The sequence below is a fragment of the Panthera pardus genome, unplaced genomic scaffold (genome assembly GCF_024362965.1).
Source record: "Panthera pardus isolate Hobbes unplaced genomic scaffold, ASM2436296v1 HiC_scaffold_27, whole genome shotgun sequence".
Taxonomy (NCBI): Eukaryota; Metazoa; Chordata; class Mammalia; order Carnivora; family Felidae; genus Panthera; species Panthera pardus.
In genome coordinates, this window is record NW_026526843.1 from 39,579,892 (window position 1) to 39,603,711 (window position 23,820).

At 43.3% G+C, this 23,820-nt stretch overlaps 1 protein-coding gene across 5 annotated transcripts in view; it reads right to left on the reverse strand.

Annotated features, from left to right (window-relative positions):
- The window catches only part of MID2 (midline 2), a 101,711-nt gene extending 81,777 nt beyond the window's left edge, over positions 1–19,934 (reverse strand). For 2 of the 5 annotated variants that reach the window (XM_053891282.1, XM_019435658.2), the window contains exons 1-2: positions 19,233–19,338; positions 5,510–6,225 (exon numbers count right to left, since the gene is read on the reverse strand). In XM_053891282.1, the coding sequence (XP_053747257.1) occupies positions 5,510–6,225; positions 19,233–19,236 (720 nt within the window). In that variant the 5' untranslated portion in view covers positions 19,237–19,338. Of the gene's footprint in view, positions 1–5,509; positions 6,226–18,589; positions 18,782–19,135; positions 19,355–19,853 lie in introns of those variants that run through there. The other 3 variants (XM_053891280.1, XM_053891283.1, XM_053891281.1) reach the window with 3 other exon arrangements.
- Between the last annotated feature and the right edge of the window lie 3,886 nt (positions 19,935–23,820).

The window sequence follows — 23,820 nt, forward strand, 5'->3', positions numbered from 1 at the left end:
CAGGGAGATCCTTAGTCTCAGGATAGGTTCTACTGAGGCCATACCCCTTCTTAGGGGGAACATACTCATGACCTTACACTTATGGCTCCCTTATACCCAACTTATCCACAGATATGCCCACAGAAGATTAACACAGACGCTCTCTCCGCCTCACACACAGAGACAACACATTTATAGATATACATAGAAATACAAACACAGTCATTCTCAGCCACTCAACCATGCAGAAATACATACATTCCTGTATGGTGACACATACATATGTATGCAAATACACCCTCTCTCAACCCAGGCTTTCATAAAGATATTTCTTTCTTTCTCTTATATGAATCAGCATGCTGGTTCTGAAACTGTCAAATGTCCATTGGTAGATATGTTGAGAGGGCATCTGTCTTGGCAGACAGAAGTGGGTGTCAAGTGGGTGAGCAGAAAAATGACTGGGAAAAGGCGGTGGCTGAGTGAGAATGGGTGGGTGGATGACAGAACGATGGAGTAGGAAGAAGAGCAAGTAATCAACTCTGATAAGATTCTAGAATATCATATTTACCAACTTTTTAACTCTCGTTGTGGGTTTCCTTTGAACACTCCCCAAGTCTCATATCTCCCTTCTCTTTGTCTAGCAATCTTTAGTTCTCTCTGTCTCAGCCTCTCTTTTCGTGTGTGTGTGTGTGTGTGTGTGTGTGTGTGTGTGTTTTACTTTCCCATGACAAAAAGCTTACTCTAGTGCCAGGTCATATTTTATAACAAGATCCCTGATATGTAAATGTAACTGCATTTAAGAATTATTTGTAGTAATGAATTTGTGGAAATGTAATGAGAAAAAGAAAATGTGCTTGTTTATTCCTTTCAGGAAATTCCTCTATTCCCCCCTGGTTTTCATCAGCTATATTTTTGGCAGGCTGTTGGCATGGAAATGTGAAGACATCACTCTCAAAGAGAATTAGAATAATCACATCTGATTTATACAGATGTCACCATAGGGTTAGGCAGTTGGAAAATCCAGCAATTCAAATGAATAGGAACTTAAAATTAAGGACATGCCATACTTTTACTAACACTCTGGCTTTGAATATTATCAGTAGTGCACAGGCGATTCTTTTCAGACTTCCAAAGTAGTCATAATGGCAAGACAGATTTCCATCTTACAAGATGAGATCTAAAGCAAGCTAGAGTCGCTGGTATACTTCCTGTGGATCCATTTTAAAGATTTAATTCATTTGGATTTCTTGAGCATATACTTACTATGTGTGCAAGACAGCAAGAATACTGAAGAAGTAAAAGACATTATGTCTGGCCTCAAAGAACATATGGTATTGTTGGGGTGTGTTGGAGTGGCCTTGTAGGGGTTCAGTTGAGAACTACAGAGTAGGTAGGATTCCTCAGCAGGTCAAGAGAAGAGCATGAGTCAAAGTTAAGAGTTAGAAAAGAGAATGAGTGGTATGTCTAACAGACTGTTAGGAGGCTAGTCTGGGCAAAAAAATGTAGCATGTCTGAGAGTGGTAGCAGGGAAAGATAGATGGGCAGCATGGGAACCGAGTGGTACAAGACTTCGAATAAGCAATTGAGATCTGTCATCAATACAGAGCCACTAAAACCTGACCTCTTTTTAGAAAGCCAACACTTACTAATGCAATAACATTGATCTTTTCTAAGGGGAGAAACTCGTGACAATGAAAACTCTAATACGTGAAGCATTTTTATAGTAAATGAAAAGAAGTAATGGAGAAAATAATTACTCTGATAGCCCTTACTATTGTAATAACTGCCACAAACAAAATTATTCTTTGAAATTGAAGAATTTAATTGAACCACTAGTAAGTAGCCTTCTGAAGGATACATAGTTAGAATGGACAACTAAATATGGATAATAAACCAGAGTAAGTATCCCAAACCCTCTAATTCATTTTGAGTACATGTTAAGAAGACAGGCTGGCCTCTGGCTATTCTGACCTTTCATCTTATAACATAACAGTTTGTTTATTCTTTATCAAACAAATAAACACTAGAGACCACTAATCCAACTCGGGGAGGTTAGTACAAAAAACGGTGGTTATAAAGGCCAAAAATGAAGCTCCAGAACCAAAAAGTACAAATAAAGAGCAATTATGGGTGCCTGGGTGGCTCAGTCAGTTAAGCATCTGACTTTGGCTCAGGTCATGATCTGGCAGTTCTTGAGCTCAAGCCCTGCGTCAGGCTCTGTGCTGACATCTCAGAGCCTGGAACCTGCTACGGAATCTGTGTCTCCCTCTCTCTCTGCCCATCCCCCACTTGTGCTCTGTCTTTCTCTGTCTCTCAAAAATGAATAAACGTTAAAGAAAAAAACAAATAAATAGCAATTCACTTACTGGCCAGAACGTAAATCCCCTAGATATATATACTATCATCCTTCTACTTCTCCTGTAGGACTCTCGTGCTCCCCTCAGGGTCAGCAGAGTATGCCCAAGCCCATCTCCCCCATAGCTTCTGACAACCAGCTTTCTCCTTTCTCCTTGGGGAAGAATCCAGCAGATTAAGGGGATAATCCTAAATGCTTTTCTAACTTAAAATGAACCTAATGAAGTGAGTATGTGTGACACTAAAAGTCAGGCTTCCTCTCTGCTTAATGTGGGGAACTAATAGCCTTTTATACTTGGACACCAAACCAGAGTGATCCCCACACATCCAACACACACACACACACACACACACACACACACACACACATGCGCGCGCACATGCACACACACACGCACACACGCACATACCACCTCTCCCTCCCCAAAGTCCAAGATGTTCCAGACAACATAACAAACCACACGGTTGGGAATGATTCATATGTTTCCACTCTCGGTCCAAACATGAGCAAAAGAAGTTTCCACTTAATTTATAATCAGAATTTTCTGCACATTTCCTAAAAAAATTAAAGGGGAACAATTCAAAATCTGGCCATTCTTTCTCCAAAACTTTCCGATTAGTTACAGACTAAAGTATCTTTTTGGTAAAATACTTTTGTGCTCCATCCCAGCCTGGAGACTTAGCGCCGTAGCTGCATGGTGCCAAGTATCTAATCAGTCAGCCAATGTTTTCATGTTTTCGGATGTTTTCAAAAAGCTGGGGTTCTGCAGATACAGGCTTATTCTCTCCAGTCTTTTGTTATCTCAACCGTACATATGGATACAGATTTTTCTGTTTGGAGTATTTCTCAAGGCCAATGCCTTATTATAGTTCCAACACCTGCAAATATTTGGCAGAGACTGTTCCATCCATATCCTCCACTCTTCCTGCAACCCCACCCCCATCTCTTACCATTATGAGGCTGTAAGCTTATACAGTATGTCCCTCCCCGTCCCCCAATGCTGTTAATCATTTATCTGTGACCCATGAAGTGTGCAATTGCCAGAGCATAAAGGTAAGTTTCAAATCACATTTCATGGGCAAAACTTAGGTCCAAAACAAAGGCAGCATGCCACAGTAGAAAGGATACTTAGGTCAGAGTCTAGAAGCTGAGTTCCAGTTCCAATTCTGTGACTTTGACCAAATCACTTAGTCTATCAAAGTCTTAGTTTACACCACATTAAAGTGGAAGGCTTCAGCTAGACCAAGAGCAAGGCCTAGCATCTTAGGACTCTAAGAACTGAAATCAATGAGATTATTCCTCTCTGCAGCTTTGATAGGAATGAGAATATCATTCTCATTGAGTGAAATCAACAGACAAACATTGAGCTTTGTACAAATTTGTAAATATTAGATATAAATAAAAATCAAAAAAGGCACAAACCATTGTCAAAGTGACTACTCTCGATATTACCTGCAACAAATTACAGAAGGGAAAAGATATCCTGTTCTGAGTATTGCTACTTTCACCAACTTCATAAAATTTGTACCAATTTTTTTAAGTTTATTTATTTATTTTGAGAAAGAGAAAGAGAGTGAGAGGGTGGGGCAGAGACAGAATCCCAAGTGGGCTCTGTGCTGACAGCAGGGCTCGAACTCATGAACCAGAGACCATGACCTGAGGTGAAATCAAGAGTCGGACTCTTAACCAACTGAGCCACTCAGGTGCCCCCCTTCATAAACTTTTTATGAAGTTTTTATGAAGTCAAGTTACCCTGACTTTTTCAGAGCATCACAAGAGGAAAATCTCTGCTTCCTTCTTGCCCTCCTTCCATCCTATCTGGGTCTTCCTTCCAAACTGGCTTATATATCCAGTCTCTATTTTGGGGTAGTAATTTTATCAGTCATTTAAACATTTTGCTTTTCTGGAATTTCTGCTAAATAGCTCCCTTCTTAAGAGAAGTTAAACCACACAGCAGGCAGGTAATGGGAATAAGACAATTGGCCGGGGTTGGGGGGGTGGTGCACCTGGGTCGCTCAGTTGGTTAAGTGTCCGACTTCAGCTCAGGTAATGACCTCATGGTTCATGAGTTTGAGCCCCATGTGGGACTCTGTGCTGACAGTTCAGAGCCTGGAGCCTGCTTCAGATTCTGTATCTCCCTCTCTCTCTGCCCCTCTCCCACTTGCTCTCTCTCAAAAATAAATAAACATTAAAAATTTTTTTAAAAAGACAATTGGCCAGAGCTGACATTTGTTAACATCAATGTGAAGTAGTAAGGTTTTACAAAATAGGCACTGAGACCTGCACATAAATATCATGTGGCACAACCACTTCGGAAAACTCTGTCCACTGAATGCAAATGAAAGACTAGGAACTTCCAAGGCGGGGAATGCAACCAAGTGCTTCAGTCTGCAACCCACAAAAATGAACATTGGCACAAAATCTGGTACTGGGTTAAATATTTATTGCCTTCGGCTTAAATTTTTAGGTCCGATACTTGATTATCCCTCCTGATTTCGTGGTAAACTGAGGTTCCTTTTTGTCCGTTTGTGTGTTTTGTTTTGGATTTTTTTAAGGCAGGCTTAGAATTAGCCCCCTGTTAAAGGCTTGATGGCAATTTGTTGCAAGCGGCCGATGCCAAACATTTGTTGCTTTACTGTACTGAGCGTGCAAACACATACACAGCTGTCATCCACAAAAATCTCTCGCCTCCATATAAATACACTCAGACACCTCCACCCACACCTCCACAGACACACACCCAACCTTCCCGCTGCTAGACCCATACACATGCATATCGGCACGTATGCTAATTACAGCACACCTACATAGGTACTCACATACTTAAAAGAAGAGGTGGAAAGATCATGACAAAGATATGTAGTGTGCAATATGTCACTGACAGAGGAGAGAGGGCATTGTGTCTCTGGACAGACTACTGGTGTGGCAGGCCAGGGGCTAACCCTTCCAGAACTGGCCAGAGGTGAATAAATGCAAGGAGGTTTACACAACAGACGAAACAGGTTCCAGTGAGAGCTTGCAAGTGAGCAGAGGCTATACCTCATGAGAACAACTTGGAGTGAACTTATTTGTCATATAGGAAAAGTGGACCTAGCTTTATTAGGGAGCTTGCTAACTGTACAACTGTGTGTAAAGAGACCAAGTTGGGTAAGGGATATGTCCCAGATCCCTTACCTTGAGTTTCTCAAATCGGTCATTCAGGGACGCGACCTGATGGTCTCGGTGACGTCCCACCAGTTTGCATAAGGCACAGATCAATTGGTCATCAGATACACAATACATGTTCACTTTCTCATTTTCATGGTCCAGGCAGGTGATCCCTCGAAGATGTGTGTCTGGCACTGGTTCCACCAGGCGGTGGCTGGTAAAAGGTTTCTTGTTAGGGTGTGTGGCCCGCAGGCAACGGTCACAGTAGGAGACCTCACAGGTGATGCATGTTTTCACTGCATCCCTTGGCGGGTCCTGCTCACAGAATTGGCAAGCAATTCGCTCACTAGACATGGCAGTGCTGGGCCTGTAAGTCCTCTCCCGGCGGCTCTCACTTGGGGAATTGGGCCCACTGACGGAAGCCTTCTGAAAGCGATCGATAATGTTCTGCAGAGTCACATTCCTCTTGAGGCCGTCCAGGCCCCGGTGGTTCAGTGAGATAACATACCTGCACGTTGGACACTGAAAAGCAGTAATGGGTTCAATGGATTCACCAGAGCCACAGCTCGAGACCAAGATTCGATGCGCACAGCTGAAGCAGAGGCTATGAGCACAAGGGAGAAGAAGGGGGTCTTCAAACAACTCTAGGCAGATTGGACAGGTCAATTCAGACTCCAGTGTTTCCATCTTTAGTGAAAATAATCCTGCTGAGGCATTAAGAACCGCAGAGGCTGGGCTTTCACCTGCAAGGAATACAAAGCAAGAGTCACTAAGCATTTCCAAAGGAAAAGTGGTTGCAGCATAATTATACACTAACCAATGGAGGCTTTACATGCTAGATTCCTCAGCGATGCTGGAGCAATAGCAATGCGATCTGGGCATTAATCAAAAAGCCTTTCTCCCCTTCACACCTTGTGGTTGACAAATGCTTGAGTTTATTTTCCTGCACTAATAAGGAGAACCAAGTGACCACCTCGGAGTCCTGGTTTACTGGTCGACATTACTATTCCAGCTCATAATACTGGCCCATGCCAGTCACATATTATCCACTGAAATCTCTTGTCCTGGACTATGATGAGCCTGAGGCTGTGCAAAATTCTCAATCTCCATTCTCCAATATTGGTCTGTATTTTACTTCAAGGTAAAATATAGGGGCTGCACCTATTTCACCTCTAGTGGAAGGAAAATCAGGCCATATTTCAAGCTAACTCTCTGGCTTTTGAAGTGATTCCATTCTGAGAGCCTGTGTAAAAAACAAGAGTGAGCTGCAGAAGAATGTAACTTCTCGGTGCAGAATAATAAGTTCTTCAGAGTGTGAACTTTAATTACTTCCTGTTACCACTCATGGAAATTCCTGTTCTATCCCATTTCTAGTAAACTGAGTTACTAGAAACAAATGATGCTAGTATCCATTTCCTTCCCCCACCTCCAGAAAACCCCTCATCTCATCAAGCTCCATGAGAAATGATTTCAACCATTCAACTTACTCAGCAATAGTTGCTGATCAATACTGACAACATATCACCTTGTGGTTTCAGCTGGATTTTATTATAAGACACCCACTGAATTAGCACAAACCTACTATGGAACTCACCTCCCCATGTGTCTTAAAATGTAACAAGATGCAAATCAACATCCAGATATAAATTAGCAAGGTGAGGAGCCAGAAATTTTCAGACCTGGTAGTCTTCATTCTGGTACATGTTTTGGAGAGTAAAAGAAGTCATCCAATTAACATGAAACTAATCTCTTGGCCAACCTATCTCTTCTGCCACAGATATTTCTGAGCTGAACATACAGATACTGCCACGGGTCTTCTGTTAAATAAAACCAACACAGAGAAATGTTCTAACCTAGCCTTAACTAAGGACAAAACTATCTGACAAAAAATGTTAATCCTATTTATAGAAAAAGAAAAACATCATTTGCTTTTGAATAACTTTTGTTCATCATCTTACTAGCACTGGATACCCTCACCAGGGCTTGAAAATTTTGATTCTGCCACTGATATTTGTTCAGATTTTGTCAATCAGTGACCTCTGCCTAGCCTTCTCACAGGATACTTAAACACTGAGTACAATTATACCTTGTGAATAAGTACAGTAGATGCATCCCTAAAAGCTGTTTCTAAATCAAACCTTTTAAGTGCATGAAGATAACTAGCTATTTAAGGGAAATCTAAAGGAAACTGGGCTGTAGAAGTAGAGTCTTTTTGTAAAATAGCCATTCTCAGTTGGTCTGGAATGTTCAGATGTTTGGATAACTGCTTTCTTAAACCGTGAGACATGTGATATTCTTATTTTATAATTCACAGGTGCTTCAAAATTGTTGGCTGGCAATATGTAGCTTATATTATCTATCAGCTTTCACCTATAGAGATGAAAAAGTAAACCAATTACAATGTGCATATATCACAGAACCTTAAAATTGGAAGAGACTTTAGTTAGAGATGATGGATTCCAACTTTTGTTCCAGGCAGGAATACTGCCTTTGATAGCCCCACTGATCAAATTCAACATGTCCATAAGTGAATTTTTTATTCTCCCCCAACCCCCCCCCAAAAAAAAAACCCAAAACACCTGCTCTTCTTCCAATTTTCCCTATGGGATGAATATCACTATCCAAGCCTGGAAACCTAGGGGTCTTTTCATTTACATGGTTATCATGTAAATGATAATGACATGGTTATCACCACAACCACTGGTGGCTTCCAGAACATTCTGTTTTATTTCATTTACATATCTGTCTCCAGCTAACTCTCTCTGCTCCTTGAGGGCATCGACTATTTCATATTTTTATTCATAGCATGGTGCCTCATACATGCTAGGTATTCAATAATTGTTAAATGAAAGATCCCTTAAAGTACAAGTTGGAAGAAAGGACCTAGCATTTATTGAGCACCTCTTGTATTCTGAGTACTGTTAAGCACTTTACACACATTATTTCATTAAATTCTATCAAGAAGCCTGTGAGGAGGGGCATTTAGGTGGCTCAGTTGGTTAAGCGTCTGACTCTGGATTTCAGCTCAGGTCATGATCTCATGGTTTGTGAGATCGAGCCCCACATCTGGCTCCCCACTGAATGCAGTGCATGCTCGGGGTTCTCTCTCTCTCCCTCCCTCCCTTTGCTCCTCCCCTGCTCGCTCGCTCTCTCTCTCTCAAAATAAATAAATAAAACTTTAAAAAAAGAGAGAGAGAGAGAATCCTGTAAGGAAGGTACTACCATGCCCCTATTATAGTTAGGAAATTGGGGCTCAGCATTGTTAAGTAAATCAACCAGGAATTATACATACCCACAGCATTGGGTCAGTCTAATGCCAGCGCCTGTGCTCTTTCCCCTACACCTTTATTTCAATCATCCCACCTCCCTCACTGAAGTTTATCTTGACTATTTACAAGAGTGTTTCTAAACAGCATGTTTCCACTTCTATTTTTGTCTCTCTGTGTCCCTCCCAGTTTCTCTGATTCTTCCTCTCATTCCAAGTCCCCTCCAGAATCATATCTTTTTCTTCTAGGCCCAATGCCACTTCACACTGCATTTCTATTACTACCTCTTCCAGAACTGGATGTCTGCATTCTTTAACATCTGCATTGAAAGCTACCTGGGAGAATTGAGTAAGCCTCCCTCCAAAATGACAGTTGGTCAGGGGCATCTGGGTGGCTCATTTGGTTAAGTCCGACTTTGGCTTAGGTCATGATCTCACGGTTCATGAGTTCGAGCCCCGCATCAAGCTCTGTGCTGACAGCTCAGAGCCTGGACCATGGTTCGGATTCTGTATCTCCCTCTCTCTCTGTCCCTCTCCCACTCAAGCGCTCGCTCTCTCTCTCTCTCTCTCTCTCTCTCAAAAATAAACATTAAATTTTTTTTTAAAAAAATTGACAGTTGGTCAGAAGCATTGCTAAAGATGTCTATTCGTTCAAAGCTATACAAAAACAATTAGAGTACTTGTGGTACTCCTCTAAGTCTTACTTAGGAGGGTGCCATACAAACCCTTCTCTACAAGCCAAAAAGCTCTTCGAATTTCCCTGAAACCATAAATGCTGCTCCTGAGTAAGTGTGACACTTGAACCTCACTATGAAATTAAGCTTGGGAAAGTATGCTATGGGTCAGCATTGCCTTGAATAAGGTCAAAATAGGATTTTTAACCAGGGATTTCTGAACTTCCTAGAACAGTTTAAAGAATGTTGTGTGTTTGTCATATCTGCATTCTCATGGGGAGAGGGTTGTCCACAGCATTCAAAATGTTCTCAAAAGATTCCTTGACAGGGGCGCTTGGGTGGTTCAGTTGGTTTCGTGACCAACCCTTGATTTGGGCTCTGGTCATGATCTCACAGTTCATGGGTTCGAGCAGCATCAGGCTCTGTGCTGACAGTGAGGAGCCTACTTGGGATTCGCTTTCTCCCTCTCTCTCTCTCTCTGCCTTTCTCCCACTTGCACTCACTCTCTCCCTTTCTCTCTAAATAAATAAATAAGCATTTTTAAAAAGCAAGAAAAGGGGCGTCAGTTGAGCATCTGACTCTTATTTCAGCTCAGGTCATGATCCCAGGGTCGTTGGATGAAGTCCTACATTGGGCTCCATGCTGAGTGTGGAGCCTGCTTGGGATTCTCTCTCTCCCTCCCTCTCCCTCTTCCCCTCTCCCCCACTCATGCTCTCTCTCAAATAAAAAATGGAAAAAACATTTTTAAAAAGCAAGAAAAAAGAGTAATTGACAGAGAAAGTCAAACACTAGTGCTCTAAAATAACCCACCTTAATGATTTTCAGCTCTACAAAGAATAATAGAGGATGGTTACAATTTGTTGCTTATGGTAAGGAATTTTTCTATACTGCTTCTATTCTGTTTTATCTTCAAGTCACAATTGCTTCAGCTGAGACTGTGGAACTGAATTTTTTTCTCAACTTCTTCAAACATCTGTTCATCTCATCTCTCATTCATGAGGCCACCTTGTTCTGGTCACTCCTAATATTTCAGCATCCTTTCAACTATGCCCATTTTCACTACCTTCCTGATTATCTAACCACATTTCCCCGTAAAATTTATCTGGCATTTACTATGTGCCAGACACTAAATAATACCCTTTATATGCCTTATCTCATTTAATTTTCACAACAATCCTCTAAAAGGTAGGTAGTATTATTATCAAAAAAAGTAACTTCTCCCAGACCACACTTATTTGCAAGTAGCAGAACTAAGATTCAAACCTAGAATAAAACTGAGAATCCAGAAATAACCTGATATATTCCTATATTTACAGGCAAGTGACTTTTGATGAGGATTCCAAGTCCACTCAGTGAGGAAAGAATAATCTTTTCAACAAATGGTATTGGGGCAACTCCATATCCACATGCAAGATGATGAAGTTAGAGCCCTACCTCACACCATATAAAAAAATTAACTAAAAACAAATCAACAACCTAAATGAAAGTGTAGAAGCTATAAAACTCTTGGAAGGAAACATAGGTGTAAATCTTTGTGAAATTAAATTAAGCAAGGGTTTCTTACATGATACCAAATGTACAAGCAACCAAAGAAAAAAATAGATAAATCTGACTTCATCAATATTTAAAACTTCTGTGTTGCAAACCATCAAGAAGGTGAAAAGACAGCTCACAGAATGGGAAAAAATACTTGCAGGTCATAGATGTGACACAGGTCTAGTATCTAGAAATATACAGAACTCTTAAAACGCAACAATAAAAAGACCAAGAAAGTGGGCAAAGGATCTGAATTGATATTTCTCCAAAGATGATTTACAAATAAATGATTAGTAAGCATATGAAAAGATACTCAACATCATAAGCCATCAGGGATATGCAAATAAAAACCACACTGAAACACCACTTCATACTCATTGGGATGCCTATATTACTACTTCATACCCACCAGGATGACTATAATTTTAAAAAATAGCAGCTGTCAGCCAGGATTTGGAAATACTGCAACCTTCATACATTGCTGGTGGAAATGTAAGATGGTGCAGCTGCTTTAGGAAATAGTCTGGCAATTCTTCCAATGGTTAAATGTAGAGTTAGCATATAAGCTAGAAGAACTGAAGATGTGATCACTCAAAAACTTGCACACAAATGTTCATAGCAGCATCATTCATAATAGCCAAGTGGTAGAAATAGTCCAAATGTCCATCAACTGATGAACGGATAAACAAATGTGGTATGTCCATACAATGGAATATTATTCATCAAGAACAAGTAATAAAGTACTGACACATACTACAACATAGATGAGCTTTAAAAGCATTATGCTAAAAATCATATGATTCTTTTTATATGCGATGCCAGAATAGGCAAATCCATAAGAACGAAGGTAGATTAGTGGATGCCAAGGGCTGGGGAGAGAAAAGGATGGGGGGTGTGTGTGACTGCTAATGGGTACAGAGTCTCTTTGGGGGATGATGATAACGTTCAGGAATTAGTGGTGATGGTTGCATGACTTTGTGAATATAGTTAAATCCACCAGATTGTATGCTGTCAAACAGTGAAGATATTATGACACATGAATTACATCTGAATTTAAAACAAACAAACAAAAAAGATTCAAACCCAGGTCTGACCCTGGAGTATGAACAGTTCACCACTGTACTACACTGCCATCTATGCAACTATGTAGTCATTCTAAATCCTACTGGATTGCTTACTCCTGCCAATTGTTTTTCTAGGTCAGGGTTTGGCAATCCCCTGGAACACCTCTAATGATCAGTGGATGTCAGAAAGCTCTCAGCTCCCAACTTTTATTCGTTTACATAATACAAGACTCCTAACAAAAATACTTGACTCCTACATCACAAAATACTTTCAGAAAGGACAGGGGGAAACAGTATGGCAGAAATGAAACAACGGCAAAGTATTGCAACTTCAAAAAGTCTGTGAATCACTAATCTATGCAGAATTAGAGAGTGCACTAAAAGATAAAGACAGGATGTGAACCTGATAGAGTGTGAACTGATAACAGGTAATCATGAAGCTTTAGCCAGGAAACACAAGAGTTTGTCATAAAAATGCACTGATGAAATGGCTGGGCAGGCTGGTCTACCAAGTGCCATGTTAAGAAACAAATGCCCACATGTACATACACTGATTTGTTCATTTAGTTACTGCCATGTAGTCAAATATGTACATTTACGTATTTGCCCTTGCTCTATTATAAAACTGTTTCTGTCTGCTCTTTCTTCACCCTGAACCTCCTTCAGGCTGAGAGCCCTGAAAAACAGAAGTCTATGAGAAAAAAAAAAAAAAGTAAGAAGGTATCATAAGGTTGTGTGAGTAAGTAGAAATACAAAAAGAGGAGCTTTGGTACAGGTGATTAAGATAAAAATAATGCATTCTATGCTTATGAAATGAAAGATTGATTTCAGCATGATCTGCACTTGGCAGAATTCTATTACTTCAAATGTGATTTGAACATAATTAAATGTCCCCTTATTTCAGCAGTTATATTCCATCCAGTTTTCATCTTCTAGGTCTGCAGAGCATGGCCCAGGGCTCTCATTACCTCCCTGAGAAGCCATGGTCCCCCCTTCTTCACAGAGAAACTGTGAGTGTGAAACCAAGCCTGACCTCTGGGCTGTAGAATGAGGATTGAGCTGAGCTGTAGGACTTGTTTAAAAAAGAAATTAATGTAAAATAAACATTCTCCAGGATATTAGCGTGAATGTCCCATGAGCTTTTCCTTTAAAACACTACAAACCCTGCCTTAGGGGAGGAGAGAATGAGTCCCGGCTTTAGTCTGATGTTTCCTTAACTATAAAGTGTCGTTCAAGTTGGACTAGAATCACCGGACGATCTCTTTAAGATGCTTTCCAGCTCTGACATCCTATTATTACAGAGCTCTTGCTATCTGTTCCCACATAGGAAAGACACCATGGCTTATTGAAAACTAGCTCCTCAAAACACAAATCTTATTTATTAGTGTGACTAGAAAGGCTGACCAGTGAAGGGCATCATCATGAAAGGAACAAAATGCATTACTTTGGCTAAGGCAAGATGCTGAATGACAGTGGCTAGATTTGCCTGGTGTATACACCTCAAGGAAGATATAATGGGTGCTCCTAGAGGACAAGGAAAGGGGAGAGGAGTCCCATGGGAGGACAAACCAATGAGAACACCTTTTGAAACTGAAAAGGAAGACAACCTTATCCCGGAATGCAATTAGTAGGAAAGGACCCCTTGAAGCTGAAAAGATCATTTGGGAACCTAAAAGGCAACCAAGGCATAGAATTCTCACCCTAAAGGGGCACAGACTGCAAACAGAAACCCAGAAAAAAAGAGGCTAGGTGGTCAGTAAGCATAACTAATAATAACAGCCATCTCACATTTGCATACCATTTTATACTTTCAAAATGGTTCCAAAGCCATTATCTCATTTGATCCTCATAATAGAGCCTCCTTAGAGTCCTGGCTCTAAACTGAATTAGCTGAGTGATCCTAGGTGAGACATTTAAACTATCTGGGCCACAGCCTCCTCATCTGTGGATTGAAAACTACCTGCCCTACCCAGCTCACAGGCTCTTATGAAGATCACATGTGGATAAAATAAAATTATTAACTGGCTTTACAAATACAGATATTCTCATCATACGTTCACAGATGACAGATACAAAACAAGTTATTGAGGAAAGCAGCAAATGTTTGGAAAATCATCCAAACACATGGTTGGCATGATGGAGAACAGTCACACTCCCCCGCGAGTTTTCTGGAGGACCATGTGTCTGATTATGGTATTTCTTATGTTCATATGTCTCCCCTGTTAGAATGGAGCTCCCCCCCCCCCACCAAGGGAAGAACTGTTTCTCTCCTTCCTTTCAGCTTTTATCATGCTCAGGACTAGAGGTTGATTACCGACTGACAGCACCAGAGTCAGTTCCTGTCTAAAAGATTAAAGCCTAATTAATATTTTATAGCATGTGGATTTAATGATGTTTTCTTTACAATGATTAGCTCCTAAATCCAACCATTGGCCATTTCATATAATATGGTCATCATAAACATTAAAATGAATATCACAAGGGGCGCCTGGGTGGCTCTGTCAGTTAAGCATCTGACTTCGGCTCAGGTCATGAATTTGTGGTTCATGGGTTCGAGCCCTGCATTGGGCTCTGTGCTGACAGCTCAGAGCCTGGAACCTGCTTTGGTTTGTGTTTCTCCCTGGCTCTCTGTACCTCCTTGGCTCTCTCTCTCTCTCAAAAATAAATAGACATTAAAAACATTTTTAATAAAAAAATGAATATCACAATAGCAGAACAAAAAAGTCCTAAATTTACTACAAATGCGGGAGATTAATGTAGGGAACCAAGGAAAGGATTTGCCAAGGTGACACATGATAATTGACAGGAATCCTAAGTATAGTTCATAACACCTTTATCTTAATGCGAAATACACTGGCAGTTGCAAGGTTGGAGAACAAACTTAATCTACCTTCTGCTACCAGTACAGGTTTCCATCTAGGACTGCTTTTCCCAACCTATCTAACCCAGTGAAATATTTGCAAATTTTTAAATGCTCAGCGACACACCTGGATGGGAAGTCCTCTCTACTTCTACAGGATAAAATTGGCAATATATGTATGTAGGGCATACTGTTGAATGTTAGGCTGAGAGCACCCCAAGTTCAGGTCAGAAACAAGGGACAGAGAACAGAAGCCTATTTGAAATCAAGCTTCTACTCCCTGGGGAATCACATGGATCCTAGCAACACTGAACAAAGGGCTATAGACAAAGCAATTGAGGATTCGGACCGTAAACCATTTTGCTATCTCTGGGCCGTATACATTCAGACACGTCACTGTCTTACATTAGTGTTGTCTACCATGCCTGGACATTATGTTCCTAACTGGAAAAACTGTAAATGCTGAAATTTTCCTTTTCAGGAGGATTTTCGTTTGTATAATGGGTTTGTTATCAGATCATTTGGTCTCTGTAAGAGAAAAGATCCAAAGCCTGGGGATGCTGTTCATCAACCAGTGGAGTCTGACCTGCAGGAAAGAGTATGAGACAAAGCCCAAGGTCAAGCAGTCATAGCTCTGCAAGGAGACAAGAACCCAAGTAGGCTAAGTCTTACTAAGGATATTTTGCTAACCCACTTAAACCGAACCCACACCCTTGTGTGCACTCAGGTGAGCCCTACATGGAGCAGGGAGTGGTGGGATGTTGGTACATTGCTCCAAACCCCTCCACCACTCATACTTTAACCATCTAGCAGTGTTAGAAGCTCATAGGATTTCTAAGGGAAATGCAGGAACTGGGCGATCGATTACTGAAAAAATTATGTCCATCTATGGTCAATGGAGAAGGGGAAGATGGAAAAGGAGAAATAGTAGGAGGAGCCACAGACCTCTAGTGCCTGTGGAAGACTTTTAGGAGAGCTTTCATTGATGGAAAATAGGAAAACATACTGATCCTTGGAAGAGAGGGGAAATAAAGAGGGGGCTAGTAGTTTGCACAGGGGGCTAATTGGGAGTTGGAGTTTCTGGTCCCAACACCACTGATCTGGTCTTCCCATTCATTAGCATGATCCAATATGCTGGTTGAGAAACACTTCTCTAGTCTTTTCCCTACACTGCTCAGTGATGAACACAACATTTTTCAAGAGACCCGAAATACAGAGATTCCCGCAATACCATCTGGGTACCAACACTACATTCCTCAAAAAGTGAACCACGGGAGACCCTTTTGAACTGCTGTGTATCCAGCAACAACATGTTACACGTCATAATCTGACAATGCCATGCCCTAAGTCAAGACCCCCAACTCAAGTGAGGAGGCGTTTCTCAAACACAGTGCCCTGTCTTCCCCTTTGCACGCAAAAGAAGATGAAAAATGCGAAACGGAAATGGAGCACCCCCTGGCCTCCACTAGCAGCTAAATCACATGGCCCCACAGCTAGGGAGTTACCAAGATCCCTAAAGATTGAATGACAGACACACAAGAGGCCAATCAGGTACCTCTGGGAACACCCATTCGAGACACACTCATGCCTCAGCCCTGCCTTTGCCTCTTTTGGGGGGCTCTGTGTCCCTGGTGGGAAAGAGAGAACCTGAGTGCTAAGAGACAGACAGAAAAGAGGGCATTCTCCCCCTCTTCACCACGCCAGTGGGGTTTGCTGAGTAGCAAAGACATACTCCTTCTGCTGTTTCCTTCTCAACTGTCATGGTGCCAGCAGATTTTATGGGAGGAGGGATGAGGGAATGGACGGGCTCACTACCCAGAGCAATTTTTGGATGCAATTATGAGACTCCACTGGCACTGCTTTAGGATCTGCAAGTTGGAGCAAGTTGCCCTGCTCTTAGAGGAGGGATTAACTAAACCAATTTCAGCTAAATCAATTTGCACTGTTCAGATGATACTGTTCATGAAGCAACCAAGTCACTCTGATTTGTGGCAGGGCTTCCCAGGGGTGGCCCTGCAAGGTACAACATGCTCAAGGAGAAGTCTAGCAGTCATGAGAGAGGGAGGGGGAAAATTACCCCCTTCATGTCCCTAAGCCTCTACCCCTGCCTCACTCCTCCCTGTCCTACTCCTGGAGCTGCAAGTATGGAGGCAGGCCTCAAATAAGCAGGACAAAATACCAGGCCAAGACTGGGGCCTCAGCCCAGCCAGCAGAGGACTCTTCACATTGTAGGTGCTTAATAAATACAGTTGACTCACCGCTGGTAGATGCTAATCATGCTTATATTGCCATGCCTGAAATGATTTCTGCCACTTTTCAGTAGAAATTAACTGCCCCCATACAGGCTAAAAATGGGTGAGGTTATGTTTTCAAAGGGAGTCTGACTCAGATTGTTGGGTTGGAGTACATTAGATATGATTTAAGCCTTGACTTAAAATAATCACTCTTACTCTGTATGCCTAGTGTTATGCATGTTTTCATTCAGTCGTAGATGCATTAGGAACAAAAACAAAACAAAACAAAAGAGACATGGGACCTAAGTATGCTGATAGATTTGGCTCCCAGGGGGGCTAATAATGGCAAATGAAGGTTTCCAGTAAACTGGGGTTCCTACTTACACCCAGTCAAATCCATTATCCCAATAAAAGGTAAATGAAGTACTTTATTTGAAAAGTATAATGCTGAGTGTTCATAGAACCCTTTCATCTTCAAAGGACCAAGCCGAGACTCACAATACCCAGCACACAATATTATGCCTTTTACACAAGTGCATCAACTATGAAAGAAAGGTCATAGGAATGTCCTAAGGCCAAAAAGCCAAAGTAACATCAGATTTGGGGTAAACTCTCTGATCTTCCTGACTCCTAGACCTGTACTTCCACCACACAAATCAAGTCATGAGGAACAATCAGGAAAAATATAATTCACATCATGTATCTGTATTATGTTAATTGATTGGGCAGGAATATATATAAATAGCAAAGACTGTTTCCCCCTGGGGGCAGTGATGAGTGGAGAGGGGTGAAAAGCGGGATGTGAGGGTTGGGGTAATCAGCTGGGGTTAAGCCAGACAGAGGGGAGGGAATCTCCCCATTCAGCATTCCCCTTCTATTGGAACATTGCCAGAGAAGTGATGAGAGAGAATACTGGGAGGGAACAGAATAGGGTTAAAGGCAGCCCTTATGGCCCAACTTGAGAATCCAAGGAATCAACCCACACACATTACATGTCTATTTACACAGTCTCCACTATATTCCTGCATAAGGGCTCCTGCTCACAAACACACAATCATCACTATCCACTCACCCCACACTCAAATCCTCAAAAAGGCAAACTGGTTGAGAAGCAAGAGGCTGCAGAGCTGGGAGGCAGAGCACACGGGTTGATGGGGGGCACTCTGGGGAATGGGTGGGTTCTGGTGGGAGATTTGGGTGGGCAGGTAGATGTGTGAGGAGGCAGGAAGAAGGCAATTGAACGTGAAGGCGGGTAGGGAAGTGTGGAAGAGAGAAAGTGGAGAAACCAAAGACCCCAGGATCCCAATGTCCTTCTCTGCGGGGTTGGGGGGTGGGGGGCGAGCCCTCCAAGAAATAATGTGCTATACACACAGTACTAAGTAACCTAAACCTTATCATCACCAAAAATGTTTCTGAAAATCGACTCCGCCGTTATTTACTTAATTCTTACGAGCCAGGAATGGAAAAACCCCACCTCTCCCCGGTTCGGTGGCAGTCTGTCCTCTGGACAAATGTTAAGTTTTCCCTCTCCCACTGAGCCGGTTTCGCAGCTAGGCCAGAAATAAGGAACCACCCAGACGGAGACCGGAGGATCGCTGCCCTGGCAGAAAAGGGATTAAGTTTCACGGGGCCTCCCCGCCGGCAGGGTGTCCGCAGCATCTCGGGCTGCTGCGGCAGCCACCGCCGGGCGGATGGCCGGCCGAGGGGCGCCGCCCGGGCCGAGGAGGCTGCGGGCCGCGGGAGCGTGGGAAGGCGGCGGTGCCCTTTCCCAGACTCGCGCCCAGGCGCCGGGGAGCCGCTCGACCGCCCGCGCCGGGCCGGCCGGTGCGCTGGAGGCCTCGGGCAGCCCCGGCCCCGCACCCCGGAGTGCAAACTCCTTCCCAAGAGGGCAGCGACGGGCGCCCCGGCCAGGCCGGGGGCCGCCGCCGTCGCGGCCGCCGCCACCTCCAGCCCCGCGGGCCCCGTCACCCCGCCCCGCCGAGCCCCAGAGTCCTCGGCCCGCGCCGGGCCCCAGCGGCACCTGAGAGGCGGCCGGAGCGGGAGCCGGAGCCCGGGCCGAGCCCTACGCGGGCGGTGGCGCTCGGCTCCCGGGGCCGCGGTGAGTGGGCGCGTTTTACCCATAGCGTTCCCGGGTGCCAGCCATCTCCTTGGCGCGCCCGAGGGCGCCGGGCGCTCGCCTGCCTCCGCTGGGAGCTGGCTCGGGCTCCGGCGCGAGCTCCCCGACCGCCGCCGCCGCCGCCGCCGCTCTAGGCCGCCGCCCGCCTTCGCTGCCGCCGCGCAGCAGCCTGGATCCGCCCGCCCGCGCGGCCCGCCAGGGACAGCGCGGCGGCCGCGACGCTACCGTGGCTGGCTCTCCCGAGCCAAACTTAAGAGTTTTCGCCCCTCAGTCCAGGGGCAGCACCATGACACCACGGCGGCACCACACTGTCATTTCCGCCGCCGCAGAGGAAAAAAAAAAAAAAAAAAAAAAGGCAATCCCTACGAAAAGGGGGGTGGGGGGCAAACAGGGTTACAGGGCTGGGGCTGACGCCCTGAGGGAGCACTGGGAAGGGCCCCGGCAGCAGGGGTGCTCGGCCACCTTCTCCGGCTCACCTTCCGCCGCCCCCGCCGCTCCCAGCTCCCCCAGCCCCTCCTGTGGAGGCGCATCTACATGTTTTCTCCCCTGGCAGGAGTGACCGGAGAAACCTGAGCAAGCAAAGACAGCGAGTGGGTGGGGTTCGGGTTACTACTGTACCTACCAGCTGATTCCAGCAGCCTTTTCTCCAGCGCCCTGTCATCTTGAAGGAAGACACACGGAGACGGGCCCGGGCGGGCGTGTGTGTGTGCGAGAGAGAGAGAGAGAGAGAGAGAGAGGGGGGGGGGGGGGGGGGGGGGCGAGAGCGAGCGAGCGCAGAATGTGTGTGAAATGCAGAAGGAAGACTATGGCCAAACTCTTCTCCCACCCGCCAAACCCCTGGTCCCACAAACCACCGGGTTAGAGCATCGAAAAGGCTGCTGCAACCGCAAGAAGAGAGTGCCTAGGTCCACCGCACAGGTCCTCAGATGAAGCTGCTGGATGCAAAGTTAACTACAGAGTAAAACAAAAATAGTGGAGGAGACAGAAAAAGGCAGACAATTGAAGGAAACCCAACCCCTCTTTCTTTTTACAAAGGGAGAATGGCTAGGTTTTATTGGCCCTGGGCAGAAGTTGTGGGGATGGATTAAAGCCACAAAAATTTAAAAACAAAACAAAGCAAAACAAAAGAAAGTACGGTTTCATTTGCACATTCAAATCTTTGATGGGCAAAACCAGAGAGTCATTAAAGAGGACAATGGGACAGATGCCAGCTACCCAGGTACAATGTCGCTAATAAGCTAATGGGTTCATCTGGAACCGGAAGCCTCATTAGTCTGGAGCCAGTGTGTTGGCTGACCTGTCATTGGCTGGGAGACCACCACCCCACGCAAAGGGAGGATGGGAGAGTGAAGAAGGAGGAGGCCCTAGAGAAGATTCTGTACCTAGCATGAGGTAAAAGAGGAGATTAAGGGGCAAGAAGACAGAAAATGGGAGGAAACACCCCCCTCTCACATAGGCCTCCCATTAAGGCGCACGGAAAGGAGTCCAGAAAAATTAAGGTAGTTCTGGGTGTACCCCATCAGGGAACCAATAGCAATTAGCCAACACCCCTGTTAAACAATGTGCTAGAGATCACTGAGGTGGAAACAAAGGCAAAAATCACAACCAGGCTATCCTGATGAAAGTCTGACCCTAAGAGAAATAAAAGTTAATGAGTCACACCGAAAGCACAAGCAACGAAAGCAAAAAGAGACAGGTGGGACTACATCAGACTTAAAAAGTTCTGCACAGCAAAAGAACACAAATGGAGAGCAAATTTGGCAAACCATACATCTGATAAGGGGTTAGTATCCAAAATATACGAAGAACTCCCACAACCCAATAACAAAACAAATAACCCAACTAAAAAATGGGCAGGGGTGCCTGGGTAGCTCAGTCAGTTGAGTGGCTGACTTAGGCTCTGGTCTTGATCTCGCAGTTCGTGAGCCCGAGCCCCAGGTCGGGCTCTGTGCTGACAGCTCAGAGCCTGGAACTTGCTTTGGTTTCTGTGTCTCCCTCTCTCTCTGCTCCTCCCCCACTCACACTCTCTCTCTCAAAAAATAAATAATAAACACAAAAAATTTTTAAAACGGGCAAAGCACTTGAATAGGCATTTCTTCAAAGAAGATAGACAAACGACCAAGCATATGAAAAGATACTTAATATCAGTAATCATCAGAAAAAATGCAAATGCAATGAAGTATCACCTCACACTGGATAGTATGGTTGTTATTTAAAAATAAGCAACTGAACAGAAAATAATAAGTGTTGCTGAGGATCTGGAGAAATTGGAACCTTTGTACACTGTTGGTGGGAATGTAAAATGGTGCAGCCACTATGGAAAACAGTATAGGAGTTCCTCAAAAAATTAAAAAGAGCTACCATATGCATTAGCAATCCCACCTCTGGAAATATATCCAAAAGACTTGAAAGCAAAATCTCAAAGAGGTATTTGCACCCTCACATTCATTGCAGCACTATTAACAGTAAACAAGAGATAGAAGCAACCTAAATGTCCATGGACAGATTAAAGGATAAAGAAAATGTGGCATATATGTACAGTAGAATGTGGTATGTAAGGGCTCCTGGGTGGCTCAGTCGGTTAAACATCTGACTTTGATTTCAGCTCAGGTCATGATCTCACAGTTCCTGAGTTTGAGCCCTGCATCTGGCTCTGCACTGATCATGTGGAGCCTGCTTGGGATCCTCTCTCTCTCTCTGCCCCTCCCCCACATGCATACACACACACTCTATCTGTCTTTCTATCCCTCAAAAATAAATAAATAAATTTTAAACATTTTTTAAATAAAAAAAAGAATATGGCATATACAAGTCAGCCTGAAAAAAGAAGGAAATCCCATCACATGCTGAGACATGGATGAATCTTGAGGATAATGTGCTAAGTGAAACAAGTCAGTCACAGAAGGACAAAAACTGCATGATTCCTCTTATAGGAGGTATCTAAAATAAACTCATAGAAACTGAAAGTAGCACAGTGGGTGCGGTGAGGAGGTTGTTGTTCTATGGATGTAGAGTTTCAATCATGCAGGATTCGGGGTTCCGGAGGGTTCTGGGGAATCTGTTGCACAACAATGTGCACGTGGTTGACAATATTGTACTGTACCCTAAGAAATTGTTGAGAGGGTGAATTCTATGTTCTGTGTTTTTTGCCACAATGAAACATTTATTTTTTCAAAAGCTGAGTCAGAAGTAAACTGATCCTAGCCTAATGGAGGAGGGAATAAATAAGATTTTTTTTTTTATTCTTACAGCTTATTTATTTTGAGAGAGAGAGCATGCACAAGTGAGCAGTGGAGAGGCAGAGAGAGAAGAGAGAGAATCCCTAGCAGGCTCTGCGGTGCCAGCGCAGAGCCCAATGTGGGGCTCAAACCCATGAACCATGAGATCATGACCTGAGCTGAAATCAACAGACACTCAACCAATTGAGCCATCCAGGTGCCCAAGAATGTATATCTCATATATTTATCTCTCTCAAATATTGTTAAATGAAAAAAGCAAGTGATGTATGGTTTGCTATTCCTGTGTAAAAAAAAGTGGGAGGGTATATGTCTAAGCATGCTTATATATGCATAGACTCTGCAGAAAGATACCTAAAAAATTGATTACACTGATTTCCTGGGGGTCAAGCATAGGAGGAAGTACTTAACATTGTATATGCCCTTTTGTAGTGTTTGAATTTTTTTTTTAATAATGTCCATGTATTACCTTTTTGGAAACAACTTTAAAGGAACAAGTTGCATAGAGACAGAATAGAGAATAGAGGTTACCAGGGACTGAAGGAAAGGGAGAATAGGGAGTTACTGTTTAATGGTTACACAGTTTCTATTTGGAATAAGGAGAAAGTGCTGGAACTAGATAGTGGCGGGGCTTATACAGCATTGTGAATGTACTAACTGCCACTGAACTGTACACCCAAAAATGGCTAAAATGGCAACTTTTATGTTATACATGTTACCACAGTAAACAATTTTTTGAATTAGAAGAACAAGGAGGTATATAGAACAGGTAGAGATGGTTGTATTTGTGTAAGAAAATATACAGTTGACCTTGAACTACATGGGTCCACTTATACACAGATTTCTTTACAGTATAGTACTTTAATGTATTTTCCTTACTATTTTCTTAATTATATTTTCTTTTCTTTAGTTTACTTTATTTTAAGAATACAGCTGGGGCACCTGGTTGGCTCAGTTGGTTAAGTGTCTGACTCTTGATTTCCATTCAGGTCATGATCTCACTGTTCATGAGATGGAGCCCTGACTTGGGCTTGGCACTGGGCATGGAGTCTGCTTAGGATTCTCTCTTTCCCTCTGCCCCTCCCCCACACATGCACACTGTCTCTCTGTCTCTCTCTCTCAAAAAAAAAAAAAAAAAAAGAATACAGCTATATTGTACACCCGAAACTCATATAACACTGTATGTTAACTATACTGGAATTAAAAGAAAAACTTAATAAAAAAAATGTTGAACAAAAAAAGAATACAGTATATAACGCTAATAACATACAAAATATACATTAATCGGTGGTTTATGTTATCAGTAAGGCTTCCAGTTGACAGTAGACTATTAGTTAAATTTCGGGGGAGTCA